Source organism: Lissotriton helveticus, chromosome 10, assembly GCF_964261635.1.
Source record: "Lissotriton helveticus chromosome 10, aLisHel1.1, whole genome shotgun sequence".
NCBI classification, from domain to species: domain Eukaryota; kingdom Metazoa; phylum Chordata; class Amphibia; order Caudata; family Salamandridae; genus Lissotriton; species Lissotriton helveticus.
In genome coordinates, this window is record NC_136071.1 from 354980198 (window position 1) to 354999142 (window position 18945).

Here is an 18945-nt window from a genome sequence, read left to right on the forward strand (position 1 = left end):
ATCACCTGGCCCTTTCACAAACCAAAAAAGCCCCAACACAAATGGCCGGTATGCTTCTTTAAAAGAAATGGGACTGGCTACCTTGCTCCATACCGCAGAAATGTTAAAAACGGATTGGGAACACAGCCTCCTATACTGGTACTTTTGGAACCTTTTAGGTCCACGTACCAAGTCTGATAAAGCTTCTATGAGTTGTCGACTTGTGACAGTAAAATAGTTTGCGTTGAATAGCGCTGCCATTCTCATTACTCCCTCCATTCCCCGCTCCTTTTCTCCAGCCAATCACATCACACTTCCTTTGTGTGCATCAGTAAATCTGCCCCCTCGTCCTCCATCCTGTGCAGCTCTGTGCGCCTGGGATGACTGGGAAACGGACGGTGCGGTTCTTCCTCTCGCGAGGTCTGGGACAGCGGGCAGCCCAGACAGTAAAGAGACAGACACCGGACAATAAGTGCCCTCCAAGCACGCACATCACACAGGAGCCACCGGACAACTGTGAGACTTCACCGACAAGCGCACAAACACGCCGGGAGACGCTGGGTAACGGGGAAACGCCGTAACAGGTGGAAAACCTCTCGCTTTGACAGAGGAGCCTGTGAGAGCCGATGGAAGACCCTGTGTAAGCAGCGGGGAGATCCCTCGGTGGCTGACACGAGGTGGGCTCTGAGCTGCAAGGAACCCCCTCCCGGACCCCGGGACCTGCGTCTGTAAATTAAGTGAGCTGCAGGGAAGCCTTCAGTGAGGTCATTGATAACGTGCGCGGAGACCTGCATTTGGCAGCACAGAGGCATTCAGTGAGCTGCACAGGAATCATTGTGACCCGTGTGGAGTCTTTCAGTGAGCTAGCTGCACAGAGAACTCTTCAATAAGTTACATGGTGTTCCTCAGTGAGCTGCACAGAGTCCTCCGATGAGTTACATGGTGTTCTTCAGTGAGCTGCACGGAGTCCTCCGATGAATTACATGGTGTTCTTCGGTGAGCTGCACGGAGTCCTCCACTGTGTTACATGGTGTTCTTAAGTGAGCTGCACGGAGTCCTCCGATGAGTTACATGGTGTTCTTCGGTGAGCTGCACAGAGTCCTCCGATGAGTTACATGGTGTTCTTCGGTGAGCTGCACGGAGTCCTCCACTGTGTTACATGGTGTTCTTCGGTGAGCTGCACAGAGTCCTCCGATGAGTTACATGGTGTTCTTCGGTGAGCTGCACAGAGTCCTCCGATGAGTTACATGGTGTTCTTCGGTGAGCTGAACAGAGTCCTCCACTGTGTTACATGGTGTTCTTCAGTCAGCTGCACAGAGACCTCCACTGTGTAACATGGTGTTCTTCAGTGAGCTGCACGGAGTCCTCTGATGAGTTACATGGTGTTCTTCAGTGAGCTGCACGGAGTCCTCCACTGAGTTACATGGTGTTCTTCAGTGAGCTGCACGGAGTCCTCCACTTAGTTACATGGTGTTCTTAAGTGAGCTGCACGGAGTCTTCCACTGAGTTACATGGTGTTTTTCAGTGAGCTGCACGGAGTCCTCTGATGAGTTACATGGTGTTCTTCAGTGAGCTGCACGGAGTCCTCCACTGAGTTACATGGTGTTCTTCAGTGAGCTGCACGGAGTCCTCCACTTAGTTACATGGTGTTCTTAAGTGAGCTGCACGGAGTCTTCCACTGAGTTACATGGTGTTTTTCAGTGAGCTGCACGGAGTCCTCCACTGAGTTACATGGTGTTCTTCAGTGAGCTGCACGGAGTCCTCCGATGAGTTACATGGTGTTCTTCGGTGAGCTGCACAGAGTCCTCCGATGAGTTACATGGTGTTCTTCGGTGAGCTGAACAGAGTCCTCCACTGTGTTACATGGTGTTCTTCAGTCAGCTGCACAGAGACCTCCACTGTGTAACATGGTGTTCTTCAGTGAGCTGCACGGAGTCCTCTGATGAGTTACATGGTGTTCTTCAGTGAGCTGCACGGAGTCCTCCACTGAGTTACATGGTGTTCTTCAGTGAGCTGCACGGAGTCCTCCACTTAGTTACATGGTGTTCTTAAGTGAGCTGCACGGAGTCTTCCACTGAGTTACATGGTGTTTTTCAGTGAGCTGCACGGAGTCCTCTGATGAGTTACATGGTGTTCTTCAGTGAGCTGCACGGAGTCCTCCACTGAGTTACATGGTGTTCTTCAGTGAGCTGCACGGAGTCCTCCACTTAGTTACATGGTGTTCTTAAGTGAGCTGCACGGAGTCTTCCACTGAGTTACATGGTGTTTTTCAGTGAGCTGCACGGAGTCCTCCACTGAGTTACATGGTGTTCTTCAGTGAGCTGCACGGAGTCCTCCGATGAGTTACATGGTGTTCTTCGGTGAGCTGCACAGAGTCCTCCGATGAGTTACATGGTGTTCTTCGGTGAGCTGAACAGAGTCCTCCACTGTGTTACATGGTGTTCTTCAGTCAGCTGCACAGAGACCTCCACTGTGTAACATGGTGTTCTTCAGTGAGCTGCACGGAGTCCTCTGATGAGTTACATGGTGTTCTTCGGTGAGCTGCACAGAGTCCTCCGATGAGTTACATGGTGTTCTTCAGTGAGCTGCACGGAGTCCTCCACTGTGTTACATGGTGTTCTTCAGTCAGCTGCACAGAGACCTCCACTGTGTAACATGGTGTTCTTCAGTGAGCTGCACGGAGTCCTCTGATGAGTTACATGGTGTTCTTCAGTGAGCTGCACGGAGTCCTCCACTGAGTTACATGGTGTTCTTCAGTGAGCTGCACGGAGTCCTCCACTTAGTTACATGGTGTTCTTAAGTGAGCTGCACGGAGTCTTCCACTGAGTTACATGGTGTTTTTCAGTGAGCTGCACGGAGTCCTCTGATGAGTTACATGGTGTTCTTCAGTGAGCTGCACGGAGTCCTCCACTGAGTTACATGGTGTTCTTCAGTGAGCTGCACGGAGTCCTCCACTTAGTTACATGGTGTTCTTAAGTGAGCTGCACGGAGTCTTCCACTGAGTTACATGGTGTTTTTCAGTGAGCTGCACGGAGTCCTCCACTGAGTTACATGGTGTTCTTCAGTGAGCTGCACGGAGTCCTCCGATGAGTTACATGGTGTTCTTCGGTGAGCTGCACAGAGTCCTCCGATGAGTTACATGGTGTTCTTCGGTGAGCTGAACAGAGTCCTCCACTGTGTTACATGGTGTTCTTCAGTCAGCTGCACAGAGACCTCCACTGTGTAACATGGTGTTCTTCAGTGAGCTGCACGGAGTCCTCTGATGAGTTACATGGTGTTCTTCAGTGAGCTGCACGGAGTCCTCCACTGAGTTACATGGTGTTCTTCAGTGAGCTGCACGGAGTCCTCCACTTAGTTACATGGTGTTCTTAAGTGAGCTGCACGGAGTCTTCCACTGAGTTACATGGTGTTTTTCAGTGAGCTGCACGGAGTCCTCTGATGAGTTACATGGTGTTCTTCAGTGAGCTGCACGGAGTCCTCCACTGAGTTACATGGTGTTCTTCAGTGAGCTGCACGGAGTCCTCCACTTAGTTACATGGTGTTCTTAAGTGAGCTGCACGGAGTCTTCCACTGAGTTACATGGTGTTTTTCAGTGAGCTGCACGGAGTCCTCCACTGAGTTACATGGTGTTCTTCAGTGAGCTGCACGGAGTCCTCCGATGAGTTACATGGTGTTCTTCGGTGAGCTGCACAGAGTCCTCCGATGAGTTACATGGTGTTCTTCGGTGAGCTGAACAGAGTCCTCCACTGTGTTACATGGTGTTCTTCAGTCAGCTGCACAGAGACCTCCACTGTGTAACATGGTGTTCTTCAGTGAGCTGCACGGAGTCCTCTGATGAGTTACATGGTGTTCTTCAGTGAGCTGCACGGAGTCCTCCACTGAGTTACATGGTGTTCTTCAGTGAGCTGCACGGAGTCCTCCACTTAGTTACATGGTGTTCTTAAGTGAGCTGCACGGAGTCTTCCACTGAGTTACATGGTGTTTTTCAGTGAGCTGCACGGAGTCCTCTGATGAGTTACATGGTGTTCTTCAGTGAGCTGCACGGAGTCCTCCACTGAGTTACATGGTGTTCTTCAGTGAGCTGCACGGAGTCCTCCACTTAGTTACATGGTGTTCTTAAGTGAGCTGCACGGAGTCTTCCACTGAGTTACATGGTGTTTTTCAGTGAGCTGCACGGAGTCCTCCACTGAGTTACATGGTGTTCTTCAGTGAGCTGCACAGAGTCCTCCGATGAGTTACATGATGTTCTTCGGTGAGCTGCACAGAGTCCTCCGATGAGTTACATGGTGTTCTTAAGTGAGCTGCACGGAGTCCTCAACTGAGTTACATGGTGTTCTTCAGTGAGCTGCACGGAGTCCTCCACTGAGTTACATGGTGTTCTTCAGTGAGCTGCACGGAGTCCTCCACTTAGTTACATGGTGTTCTTAAGTGAGCTGCACGGAGTCTTCCACTGAGTTACATGGTGTTTTTCAGTGAGCTGCACGGAGTCCTCCACTGAGTTACATGGTGTTCTTCAGTGAGCTGCACGGAGTCCTCCACTGAGTTACATGGTGTTCTTCAGTGAGCTGCACGGAGTCCTCCACTGAGTTACATGGTGTTCTTCAGTGAGCTGCACGGAGTCCTCCACTGAGTTGCATGGTGGTCTTCAGTGAGCTGCACGGAGTCCTCCACTGAGTTACATGGTGTTCTTCAGTGAGCTGCACAAAGTCCTCCACTGAGTTGCATGGTGTTCTTCAGTGAGCTGCATGGAGTCCTCCACTGAGTTACATGGTGTTCTTCAGTGAGCTGCACAAAGTCCTCCACTGAGTTACATGGTGTTCTTCAGTGAGCTGCACAGAGTCCTCCACTGAGTTACGTGGTGTTCTTCAGTGAGCTGCACAAAGTCCTCCACTGAGTTGCATGGTGTTCTTCAGTGAGCTGCATGGAGTCCTCCACTGAGTTACATGGTGTTCTTAAGTGAGCTGCACGGAGTCCTCCTATGAGTTACATGGTGTTCTTTGGTGAGCTGCACAGAGTCCTCTGATGAGTTACATGGTGTTCTTCGGTTAGCTGCACGGAGTCCTCCGATGAGTTACATGGTGTTCTTAAGTGAGCCGCACCGAGTCCTCCGATGAGTTACATCATGTTCTTCGGTGAGCTGCACAGAGTCCTCTGATGAGTTACATGGTGTTCTTCGGTGAGCTGCACGGAGTCCTCCGATGAGTTACATGGTGTTCTTTGGTGAGCTGCACAGAGTCCTCTGATGAGTTACATGGTGTTCTTCGGTGAGCTGCACGGAGTCCTCCGATGAGTTACATGGTGTTCTTAAGTGAGCTGCACGGAGTCCTCCGATGAGTTACATGATGTTCTTCGGTGAGCTGCACAGAGTCCTCCGATGAGTTACATGGTGTTCTTCAGTGAGCTACAGGGAGTCCGTCAATGCGCTGTACCGAGACCCCAGGTTAGCTGAACGTAGCCGTTTGTTGCCCTGCACAGAAATCCTTGCTGAACACCTGTGTGTCTTTCAGTGAGTTGCACAGAGTTATCAAATAAGCAGCACGAACTGGGTCACTGCTGTGTGCGTAGACCTTTAGTGATCTGCCTGGAGTCTTTCAGTGAGAGGCGCGGAGACCTTCGGTGAGTTCCATGCAGTGCTTAGTGAGCTGCATGGAGTCCATGAGTGATCTGCCTGGGGTCCAGTTGCAAGCTGCCAGCAGATGAGAAGGTGCTTTGTTTTCCACGTTTCAAAATTCTTTTATGAGACATTTTGCTATTAATGTGAAAATGTTGATGGACAATCCGAATGCTGTCAAACAGTGTGCGACATGCCAAAAATGTATTAGAGAGGACACGATAAATTGAAAAGGTATCCCCCAAAAGCTGCGAGTGAACCTCCTGGCTGCTGGTAACACTACTGACAGATCCTGTGTGAGCCCCCCAAGACCATTGGAGGCCAGCTGGAAGCCCCTCATGGGGTGTGGTCGGGCCACTGAATGAACTTTAGGAGACTCCGTTGGAGCAGCAGGGGAGACTTTGAGACCCGAGGGGCACACAGTGTCAAGAGCTGGGACACCCCGCTCAGTCCGTCCGGAGACCCATGGACTGCCAGAAGACCTCGCGGGCATGGCCCTAAGGAGAATATCCTGTCTTGCACTTCACCGTGGGAGCACCGGCGATGGCCGAACAAGCCCTGCGGCAGGTAAGGACCCTTATTTTAGGTGCCCATTTTAGCCACATTGACAAACTGACTTATTGCTGCTGGAGCCCTTTAAACCCCCTGGCCAGGCCAGTGCACTTTAAGGAAAAACTCAACCAAGAGTCTTTAGATCCTGTGGGGCTCTCCATCAGACAGGGGACGCGAAGGCATACTGCAGCCATTTAACGTGCAATTTTGTTTACTCCACAATGCCTGATCCAGTGATCCACTAGATCCCTTCTGATTTTCTATTCTGAAATTCATGACTTGTTGCCTCCAATTGTCTTACTTGTTGATCAACTTAATCAGGTATTGCTCTATCCTGTCATTGATTCCTTCCTGTACCAATGTACCTGATGTGACAATCCACTGTACTTCACTTAATTGTATTTTCTATTCAACAATCTTGCAGTACTGCTTAGGGTGGATCCCTAGGCAAGCTTCTCCCTCATGGTACGTCATGCAGAAGCCGACATAGACTGGCAACGGCTTACATCCGGCTGTTCCTAAGGACTTGGCAAATATGTTGTTCCACAGTTGGTCCCAGTTCCAAACAGAGCACTGTGCATTTCGATTATAGGTCAGAAAATAGACGTATTTCCAATATCGATATTTGAAACTGTGTGGGTTATTTAAGTATGGCATGTTTTGATTAACACAACACAGTAGGTATTTTCCTGTAGTTCTGGGGCAGTCAGAGATTACGCAATAGAACTGGTGTCCCATGACCAACAGTATTAATGCTGTCCAGTGACTAATCAATTTAATTCCTTTGGGCGCTAGACTCTCTAGGAGTCAGTCAGCTGGACTGAAGAGGCAGATACTGGCCCTCTGAATTACAGATAGGATTGGGGCTGGTGAAGACTTTTCACAGATATTGGGCGTAGGGTATTTCTGCAGCTTCTTGACTTCTGGCAGCGGTCTCTAGCTGTGTCATTCAGTTTTGACCGACTGGCTGCTAATATCCCGTGGTTCTGGATTGACTTCTTCATTTGAGACATCCTACCTGCAGAACTTCAGTCAGCTGGGCTTTGTGAAAGTTTTGCTCTCATTCGAGGGTTTGCTTCTCTACTCCCTGGATGGTTCATCTTCCCTACCTTCTGATCTGGTCACAAGAGTAAGGTTATTCCAGAACCTAAGGCTTGTCATGAGCACTTTAAAAAAGTCTGGCATGTTCCTCTCTCTGGCTAAAGTTGGGGGTGCAGAGTCTACTTTGAGTCTGACGATGTACTCGCCCCCTCGAGCTAGTACTTTGTACTGGGTCAGTCAGTTACTAGTAGAAAACCAGAGCCTACCAAAGTGCTTGCTAGCATCAAGTTTGACATCTTCCTCCAATTGGAAAGAAGAGCAGATCTTTGTGGTCTTATCCATACAGTTTGTATACTTCAGGGTGATCTTTTTAGCAGAAATCTAGGGAAGCTACTTCTGCAGAGGAGAGTGGTCGAATCTCTCGCTCCCCATTCTACCAGGCAATACAGGTATCTGGGGTCTAGGTCCTTGGACCAAAAGAGAGAATTGATGTCACATGCATGAAAGAGGGCATCCTGGTAGGAAAACACCATATTTTTCTTAATTTCTTTATTTGCATTTCAACAAATATGACTATACAAATCTTTGTAGTAGCAAAAACCCAACATACAGTTGAGTCATCACATGTCCAGATGGACTACATACTGTTAATCAATGTTCTAGTTGCATATTGAGCAAATACTAGCAGTCTATCAAGTTTACTGGCTTTTCTTCTGTCATCAGATTCACATAGTCATAAACAAGCAATGGCCATGCCAATTGGTTTCGCCATATTAGTGTATTATGAAAATATGTCCTCGGTGCAGTGCAGAGTTGGAAAAGCATTCCAATCACACAGGGCGGGAGGGGAACCCTTGCCCACTTGTAGTTGTCAATCAAACACGATAGGACTTTGTACAACAGGTGCTCTGAACTCACAATTTTTATTTTTTTTGGTAAAACTTTTTATTGATTTTATAACACAAACACAAACAACTTGCAAGGAGGGAAGAAAAAGAGACAGCAATATACACAACGTTGCATTACATGGTGTTGGAGCGGGAAGGACAATCCAATGGGCGTTTGTTCTATCGAGAAAGAGTTGCACGGGGGGGGGGCAGAAGAAACAAATTGCAAACAGTATACAATAGTGTGTGAAGGAACCCTCGGGTTACGGGGACATAGATGCAACATCAGGGTCGGGAAGAGGAGGGGCACATATATCACCACGATAAGTGTTCCACTGAGTCCATATCTTTCCCCATTTCCGGGGGGTACCACGAGAAATATACACAGTTTTTTCTCTGAACATGCACCAGTCCATGTTTTGTTTCCATTTCAGAAGTCGGGGCGGGCCCTGAGCGCCCCACAATTGCGCAATGTCTCTTTTGGCAATCATGTTGCCCAAGGTCACCCACCGAAGCTGCGACACGGAGTAATCATTCGGTTCCCATACGTTCAGCAGGCATCTCCTAGCTTCCGGCATCGATCGCACCCCGGTAACCTCACTCATCACTTCGTGTACACGGGTCCAGAATCGCACTATCTCAGGGCACTCCCAGATGATATGTAAAAAGGTGCCCAGGAGACCACAGCCACGCCGACACAGACCATCCACAGAGAAGCCCATATGCACCAAACGGGGACCAGTGACATACACTCTATGCAGGATTTTAAGTTGCACAAATCTAAGGCGCGCCTGGATGGCCACCTCTTTAGGGGAGGAGATCGCCGCCTGCCAGTCCTCATCGTCCAGCTCCAGCCCATCACCAGTCCAGACCTCACGAAGTCGAAACAGGAGATCAGACCTGGAGTTGATTAATTTTTTATAAATAAGCGAAATCGTACTATCAGGAACATGTCCATCCAGTACCCTGTCCTCAAGCGGGGACGACTCCGGAATCTCCACACCCGAGGGGAAGACCGAGAGCACCGCGTGGCGAATCTGAGCATAGCGAAAGAATTCGCGATCGCTCAAAGCGTACTCGGTTTTCAATACCTCAAACGTCTTCATTCTCCCCTTAGTCCAAACATCATCAATCCTGCTGATACCAATCAAGTCCCACCTATCAAACCCCCGGGACTGCCAAAGTGAGCCAAGTCTATCAGATGCGTACAGGGGGGTGGCACGAGTCAAGTTATCAGTCCACCCAAGCGCCATGGAAGCATGTCGCCATACCTGGACGGCCGTCCTAGTGGGGCCCGTCACGTTGCGAGGGGTGAGTTTCGAGTAAAGGGCTCTATTGTAGTCGCCCCCGGCAACAACCATTTGTCCATCGCGAAGGCCGGATTCGGCAAAGGGCCATACATGCAATGATTTATTGCCCCCAGTTGAGACGCCCAATAATAGCGACGGATATCAGGCAAAGCAATTCCACCGTCGTACCACGGGAGCGACAATTTAGCAATGGCAATCCGGGGCCTACCCCCCCAAACCAGTCGTCTCTGTAAACTCTCGACCTCACGGAAATAAGTAGCCGGGACAACGTCAAGTGTGTTTTGCAATGCGTAGAGGAAGCGGGGCAGAGACATCATCTTAAACAATGCCGCTCTACCCAGGGGAGAGAGAGGAAGTTTCCCCCAGGCGACCACATCCGCTCGAAGGCGCTGAAGAGGGGGCAGTAAATTACGGTCGAACCGGAGTGCAGGGCTCAGCGAGATAAAAATGCCTAGATATTTAAAGCCATCCTCTACAATCGCGATAGGACAGCCGCTTGGCAGAAGGGGGGCGGTACCCGACAGGACGTATACACAGGATTTAGACCAGTTGATGACAAGACCTGAGTTTTTGCGGAAGGATGTTAGGACATCAAACAGTACAATGAGGGATTTACGGGGTGACGTAAGATAAAGCAGAATATCATCAGCGTAGAGAGATACACGGTCCTCAAACTCCGAGTTCCATCTAATGCCCTTCAGGGACGGTTCCCACCGCAACCAGGCCGCCAGCGGTTCCAAGGCAAGAGCAAACAACAAGGGGGACAGGGGACAGCCCTGTCGCGTCCCTCTGCTCAGTGCAAAGGGCGCAGAGACCCGACCATTGACCACCACCTGGGCCATGGGACCGGCGTAAAGCAATTTGACCCACCGAACGAAGTCCGAACCGAAACCAAACTTAGCAAGAACCGCCCACAAATACGGCCATTCTATTGTATCAAACGCCATCGTAGCGTCCAAGGACGCCAAGATGGCGGGCTCACGCAGCGTCTCGGCCCGTGCCAGAACTCCATGCAACCTTCGGAGGTTAAGCGCCGTGTTACGATGTGGTATAAAGCCGGATTGATCAGGGTGAACCAGGTCCCCAACAACGGTCGCCAAACGTGTCGCCAGCAGCTTGGCCAAGATTTTAGGTTCCGCATTAATCAACGAAATGGGTCGAAAAGAGGCGCAGTGATCCCGAGGTTTACCATCCTTGTGGATGACAACAATAGTGGCCAGTCTCTGGTCTGGCGGGAGAAACCCCACCTCCAAAGACTCAAGAAACATAGAGCGCAAATGAGGAGCTAGCGAATCCGGGCGCAGTTTATATAGCTCAATGGGGAGCCCATTAGGGCCCGAGGCCCTGCCGGATCGGACCGAACGGACAGCGGCGGCAATCTCGTCCACAGTAGGCGGAGCATCCAGAGCATCTCTATCAATATCAGACAATCGGGGAAGTGCAATATCACGCAATAACAGGTGGGAGTCCTGCTCCGATCGATCAGACACCTGGGAGTACACCTCACGGAAATAATCGGCAAAACATACAACAATATCAACAGGGTCCGTATAACACTCTCCATTCTCCGCAACAATCACAGGGACGACACGACTCGCACTTTCTCTCTTATCCAACCAAGCAAGCAGTTTCCCAGCCTTATCACCCACATCATACAGGCGCCCCTGCTGTTCCCTCCCCATTTCCTTAGCAGCTTCAGTGACCAGAGCTCTGTATTCATGTTGTTTCAATTCCAGTAGATGTAACCCCTCAGTGGTAACCCCAGATTCCAAGCCCTCCTCCAGGGCCGTGACCTCCCCCTCAAGTCGAACCGTCTCAGCACGGTTGGCCAACTTCACGCTACCAATCAATGAGAGGGCCTGGCCACGAATGACAGTCTTGTAAGCTTCCCAAAGTACACCAGGGGAGGAAACAGAGCCCACATTTTCCTCAAAATAACAATCGTGTGCTTTAACCAGCTCATCCCTGACCCTGGGGTCCTTCAAATACCAGGGGTTGATCGGGGCCACGCGGCCCGCCGAACCCTGCCGTGCATCAACCACCAGCCAAAGCAGAGAATGATCCGAAATACCCCGTGCCAGATGTTTAACTTCCCGTATGAGGGATGCATGGGCCGAGGGCAGTAAAACGTGATCTAACCTCGAGAGACTACCATGAGCACCAGAATGATAGGTATATTGCAACTGTCCCGGGTGAAGCAGCCGCCAGCAATCAGTGAGCCCCAACGTCTCCAGGAAGTCGCTCAACCAAGTCTGGGCCCTCGGCAGTTCCCTGGGAGGGTAACGATCATGCATTCCCGAGACCACCGCATTAAAGTCCCCCCCAACCAAAAGCAGACCCTTGGGGAGGCCCAGGATAAGGCCACTCAGATCAGCAAAGGTGGTGGCCTGGAGGCCCGGGGGCACGTACACAGAAAGCAGAATAAGAACCTTCCCCTCCCAGCGCCCCACAATGGCGGCGTATCGTCCCTTATCATCCAAAATGACATCATCAATGGCCAAGGGGAGGGAGGCCTGAACCAGAATGCCCGCCCCCCTAGAGCCCGAGGTGAAACCTGAGTGCGCCACAAGGCGATAACCACGCCTATTCAAAGCGTAGCACTTGTTGCCGAGCAAATGAGTCTCCTGCAGTAAGACAACATCTGGAGTTAAACGTTTCAGCAATTGCAACACCACCCTCCTCTTAATCCCATCCCCCAACCCGTTCACGTTCCAACACAATAACCGAAGTCCCCTACCCCCCATCCCCGTGTCCAGCCCCTCCCCAGCCCCACACCCAGAGCAACTGCAGAAAACAGGAGTGCGCCTTTCCTTCGCCTTGCAAGTAACAAGAAAATTCAAACAAACAACCCAGCCCCCCCAACAATGTCAAAACAACTATACCCCCCACCCCGCACCCCTGCTGAAGACCAAAGAGCCCCATAAACTCGCATTGTGCCTGTCGCCCAACCACCCAACTAATCTACGAAAAGAAAACCCAGGAGGAGAAAGGACCCGTTCACCCCCCACCCACCCCCAAAAAGACTATTACTTGCAAACATAAAAAACACAACATAGCACAGTTCAAAGCCAACGGGAAAGGTACGGGGTCAAAGTCAATAGTTACTCTTGCTCCGTCGGGCCACCTTCCGCCCGATCCGACTTGCCAGAGTCCTCAAAAGGTTCATGATCCGTAGGCAGCGTGTCAAGCCAGTCACTCACAACCCCAGGATGGTCGAAGAAAAAAGTACGATCTTTATGCACCACCCGCAGACGGGCCGGAAAGAGCATGGCATACTTCATAGACCTTTCCCGGAGTCTCTTCTTGACCCCCTGAAACCCCAGCCTCTGTTTCTGGACCTGTTGTGTAAAGTCCGGATAGAAGCTTACAGTAGAGTTCTCAAAGGCAATGGGACCAGACTGCCGCGAAGCCTGCAGGATAGCGTCTCTGTCCCGGAAATGAAAAATCCTCGCAATGATAGGTCGAGGGTTAGCACCCGATTTAGGTGTGCCGCCGGGGATCCTGTGTGCACGTTCGACAGCGAAAAACTTGCTGAGACCCTTGGGCGCCAGGTGATTCAGCACCAGGTCTTCCACCAATAAGTCCGTCGAGGCAGCAGTCGATGATTCCGGGACCCCAATCAGACGGATGTTATTGCGCCTGGCACGGCTTTCATAGTCCTCGAGGCGCCCAGAGTAATAATCATTGGCTTTCCTCAGATTCCCGACTTCCGCCTGCAAGTCAGAGACGTCGGTGACCAGGCTAGAGGTCTTAAGATCCAAGGATTTGACCTTTTCGTTTGTCTTCGCCAAGTCCGCCCTGATCAGATTAACATCAATCGCCACCGTAACCAGTTTAAGAGTCAAGGCCTCATATTGTTGCCCCAATGAGGCCTTCATACCAGTGATGGCGCCCATGAGATCTCGCAGCGAGGGCTCGTCCTCAATCGATGAGTCCTCCGGCATTGTCGTCGAGGTTTTAGCTGTTGCTCCCGGTGAACCCTTAGCTTGAGTGTACCGGTCCATAATGTTCGTTTGCAGAGCACTCCCTCGAACGCCCGGTTTAGGCCCGCGCTTCCCACCCTCAGGCTTGGTGGCCATCTTGGATCCTGGACCCGTACGGGTCGCCTGTTGACGGGTAAAAATGGTGACTGCGGTGGCGAATGTAGGACCAAAAGGGTGAAGGTGGCGCCAGTCTCAGATCTGGAAACCGCTACAGGTCGGCAGTAGGAACAGAGAGACCAAGGGTGTAGTAGTGTCCAGCCGCCCACGGAGCCGACAAAGTCAGGTTGAGCTCCGGACAGAAATCGAAACCGAAAGCTATCACCATCCCACGCAAGTCTGGCAGTCCGTTGTTGTTCACTTACTGAACGGCAAGCGAGACAAGATAGCGCGGGGCGTCACCATGGAGCAGGCCAGAAAACTGCGACAGTCTGTAGCTCTGGACCCCGAAGTCCAAAAAAGTTCGTTGAAACAAATAGATGAGCAGTAGAACTGTGCCAATAAACACCCGTCGTCTGAACCAGGATAAAGTACAGGATAGTCAATGGAGGTGGCGAGGGTCCGGGAGCCCTGTGCTCACGCGACCATCTTGGGTGCGCGCGAAGCTCCTCCCCCTGAACTCACAATTTTTAAAGTGCTTTCATAATGGTTAAATAAAATGTTTGCCTAAAATCACACAATTTAAGCAGGTAAGATGCAATTTATACAGGTTTTCTGGTTTCACTTTCATTGCTCCTGCAGACCATGCCTTCTCTGTGTATCTCGCTGGACCACTAACCACCAGGATTATGCATCTTTCTGATCAAAGCCCCGACTAACAGTTATGCTGTTTTCAACCCAAGAGTGTCATATACAGCCAGAGAAGTGAGGTCAACAGAGTTGAGCAGTAAGGTAAATGAGTAAGCGAGTTCACATCACTTTTCAGGAACGATGGCCATGATGCACCACACGACATAGGAGACTGATAGAGGAAGCACGCCATTCGCTTATGGACTGCATCATCTGCAGCAATGATCAATGTTTTTTTCCAGAAAATCAGCAGCAGTACCATTATAAAGCCTAAAATGTGGTTGTCGTGGAGGTGGCCCCCAAGCTACCTACATACAACATCCAGGTCTCTAAGTGGGCCGGGTCGTACCGGTACTCAGCACCAGCAGTTCCTAAAAGCAGGTGCTGAGACCAGTCAAAATCAGGCTCTCCATTTTTGCCCTCACCCTAGGTGAGAAAAAAAATCTTAACTCAGCAGTAGTGCCACCCTTCACTGCCTTTGAGGTAACTTCAAAGATACTCTATAGTTCTTTCAGTCTCACCATTTCAGAACTGAAGCATTTTCAATCTTATATACAACAAAGCCGTAGTTGGTGCATTTTTTTATCTTATGCAACAAACAACAATTGACAAAGCCAATAGCCTTCACTGGCTGTAAGTGTAATGTTACTTGTATTTTATATCTGGATGCAATGACAGAGACAGCAAAATACCAGTCCAGCAGCACACTATGCTAAGCACAGATTTTTAGCTTAGGCTGTTATATGCCACGTCCTTAATTACATATGCCACGCCCCTTTGAGAGACACCCAGGTTTTTCATCCCACTTAAAGCTCAGACCACATCTATCAGGTTTTATTGGCCTTTCATTTTTTAGGACTTTTGGAAGGGATCACAGCAATAATTTAATGATTTGAAAGAGTGATACTCAATTTAAACAGGAAAAATGATGGCGTCTCCTTAGCAACTTATGAATAAAGACAAAAAAATGCACAGTGGGAGGGTTATTCTACAGATGTACCCATTGACTTGAAGTGATTACTTCACACTTCACGACCCTTCATGAGATGCTGCCGCAAGCGGACTTAATGGAATCCTATGGAGACTAAAACAAATTAAAGGGTGAACGAGTTATTACGTAGTTGGAAAGCACACTTTCACCACAGCTTTGAAGTGCATAAGGATCAATATGCCATTAACAGAAAACAAAAAACTGCAGAAGGCCCTGGAAAAAAAAACTATTACATGTTACACGCGTTTATTGCAACGAAATAAAGTAGACGATAAAATATAGGAAAAGTTGGTTTCACATCAAGGTGGTGCGGGATAAAGCCCTGCCAAAGCAGGGGAGACTGGACATGTTCACCAGGCTGATACCGCAACCCCCATGCAGGAAGAAGACGAGAAGCCCCACTCCAGCACACATGCAATCATCCAGGCGATTGAGTCTTCCCGCCATGCCCTGGAGACCAAAATTAGTAAGGTAGTGGAAATGCACCAACTACGGCTTTGTTGTAATGTCAAGACATTCAAAAGCAAAGCCATGTCCCCTCTATTTCTGCACTGCTCTGCACAGCCAAGACTGCCAACCACATACATGTTGCATTCGGTAGTTGTCTGTTCATAATTGATGCCTACTTAAGAATGGGTTGTTTTAAAAGTGGTGCATGCGTGATTATTACAGGTAAGTCATGACTTATGTGCGAAGGCACATGGCACCCCCTCCCATCCAACTGGCTGACAAGCTCACCACTTCCCATGGCTCTCTGCACACATGCAGCCAGGACACCATTAGTCTGGAGATGATGAAAAGCAAAAAAAAAAAAAAACAAGGACAGCATGCTCAACACGGTGGGCTTCTCTTTGTCCTGTTTTGTTTCCTGCTTGTGCTGTCTCTGCCTTCCCTGTGAACTGGCTCGTGTTGCAAACATGAAGGTAACTCCTTCAGCATAAAAAACATTGTATGCGCGCGCATGTGTTGTGGACAGGTCAGGAATAATAGAGTGCGAACTCCCCCAGCCAATCACAGCACAAAACAAGCATTTATAAATGCAATAGGTTTCGTGTTTACGGGAGACCTATTGTATTGTACATAAAAGTACATGCCTCGAAAAAGGTACGAATGGGAGTGGGGGGGGGGTGGTGGTGGGCAGAGAAGCCACAGACTGCAGGAGGGATCTGGGGGAGGCAGGGGAATAAAAATGTTTTTAAAGTAATTATAGGGCTGATAGCTATGGCAGGAGAAAAATGACGACAACATGGCCGCCAGGAGGCGGGATTAAGTTGCTAAAAACCAATCAGATTGCAGCATTTAGGATTTCAGCGAATCACAAAGATAGGCGGAAAGTGGGCGGAGATCCCCCACTATACTGTATACAGCATCTCTCGCCGATACAGCGCATGCGCTGCCTAGGCGAAACCTAAAAACCGTTCCATATTGGCAACTGAAACTTCCATAAGAACTCCCCCCCCACCCAATCCAACCCCCTTGGGCTTCCATGCGGATATCGATCACTGTGGTTACAATAAGAAATATAAGCTGTATAGACCATCAGCGAGGTCTTGTTTCTTGGAGGGATACACACTCTATTGCATGGTATGATGGGAAACAGTGAGGTCAGGGTTTGGGCTATGGCTATAACTTCCTACTGCAATGACCGTCCCAGCAAGTACAAGAAGTAGACTTTCAGTCTGTAGTGTCTTCCACCCCCAGGGTGGCCAGTGTTGGTGTCATCATCCCCCAAGAGAGTAATTTGCCTGTCAGCTTGTCATCTTGTCTCATTCGTCGCATGTGAGCCTCCTCTGCACCTGCCCACTTCATCATGTCCCTCCTCCAGATTTGTAACATAGGGGATCGTGGGCGAAGCCATCGTATTGCAGTATGACTCTTGGCCACTACAAGGCCCAGAATCGCAAACAGTCTGCTCCGTTTCTTTTTGGAGTTCTCAGGGATCAGCCCAAGGGTTGGATTGGGATTAAAGATCGTCCCGGGCATGCTAAAAATAGTGGCCCACATTTGCATATTGCCTTTCCGCAAAACACTGTTTCTGCGAAATTTTATAAAAGGGGGGGGGAAGGGGTTTAAAAAAAATGCACAGATTAGTTTGCACTGGTGAAACATACCTGAAAACAAGTAAGGCCACTTTTGCTCAGGCCCCCTGCCCCGCTCAATATGCATCTATTAATGGGCCGGCCCAGAGAGAGAGAAAGGGAGTGACACCTCTGCCCGTTGATAAAAGAGAGGTAATGGATGCCCATCTACCTTCAGAAAGGCCACTCAGGCACCCACCGGGCTGCTGGCGGCATGGAACAACACAGAAACCGTCCAAATCGGCTCTCCAGGCTGCTCAAAAAAGCAGCCCACAGCTCGAATCCGGATACCGACCCCCTCGGGCGTTGCCTGAGAGCCCGCGTTACCAATCTGATGCTGATCAGGCCTAGTCGGCATTGTTTAATAGTACTGGAGATCGCCCAATTTAATATGGGCCCAGGGCTTTAAGTAGGCCGAGTCTCACCAGTTTTTTAAAGGGGGCCTCGAAACAGGTCTCTATCGGGCTCTGTTTTGGCACAGGCGGTCCGTTTTTTCTTGACTGCAGTGACAGCAGGCACGTTAATGTGGGCATGCTCACAGTGCTCACTTCTTACTAGTGGAGAAGTTACAGCATGACGTCATGACAGGTGAGCCTTGTAGGGGAAGGGAAATCCTTTAAAGAGAGTCATTTTCTGTCTTTGAAACCCAGAAGAAGCAACATTGACGTGGTGTCACCAGGGCTGTAAGTGGAAGTTTTTTCAAAATTACATACAAGCCATAGTTGCTGCTTATTTATCTTATGCAACTAACAACCATTGACAAACCCAATAGTCCTCACTTGTTATAGATATGATGTTACTTGTTGTACCATATATCTGGATGCAATGACAGAAACATTAAAATACAAGTTGGGCAGCAAACTATGCTAAGCACAGATGTTTAGCTTACGTGTTTTAAGTCACACTCTCAATTACATTAGCCACGCCCCTTTGAGAGACCCCCTCGCCCCCCAGTTTTTTCATCCCACTTAAAGCCCTGTGTGGGACACTTCCTCTTCCCAGTACATTGTAATGGCTGACCAGTGCCAAACTACGTGTATAAAGTCAGCTTTAATGTGACAGCACCTAGTGCATGCAAAGGACCTATCAGGGTAGATAACATGAAGTCTTCTTGGGGATAAAAAGGCGAGTTGCACATTGTTATATTGCATGAGTTTGAACCGAGTACTTACAGAGACTCCCAAGGAAAAAAGCATTGTGTTAAACACGTACATATGTGCACATTATGGACTCAGCTGTAGAAAGCACAATTCCTTGACCACCTTCAGGTTACAGACTCACACCCACATGCTCTACCTGCAAAAGGATAGTCCAAGCCCCTGGTTGTTGGTTACAGAGTTGGGCTAGAAGGCAGGCACCCTACCATGGCGTCAGGTTAAAAGGGCTGTCATCCTGAACCAAAACTAGTTACCACCAAAGTGTCCTCCAAGCTTTTGAGTAGAGGGCAGGGGACACCCTTGACTAATGGCGGGGTCCCCTCTGGGTGCACCTTCTTTCAGCAGAGCCTAACTCTGCTGACGCACATCTAAGGAAATGTGGAGCACCTCCAGTGGGGTGACACATTGTTTACTCCACTTAGGTTAAAGTAAAAGAGCACACACCCAGACAGAAAGCTGAAAGGTGCTTTATAAGAGGAGGGAGGTCAAATAGACCAGTGTTGAGCAGCAAAGAGGCCACAGTAGTAAGGGAAGTGAATGCAAGGCGTTGAAGGGGTGGGGTGCGGTTTG

The 18945-nt window shown here is 49.6% G+C and overlaps 1 protein-coding gene across 1 annotated transcript in view; it reads left to right on the forward strand.

The window, feature by feature from the left end:
- Window positions 1–4829: 4829 nt before the first annotated feature.
- Window positions 4830–18945, forward strand: part of LOC144783822 (uncharacterized) — an 87335-nt gene continuing 73219 nt past the window's right edge. The window contains exon 1 of the mRNA XM_078662567.1: window positions 4830–6157. Coding sequence (XP_078518693.1) covers window positions 6134–6157 — 24 coding nt within the window. The 5' untranslated portion in view covers window positions 4830–6133. The remainder of the gene's footprint in view (window positions 6158–18945) is intronic.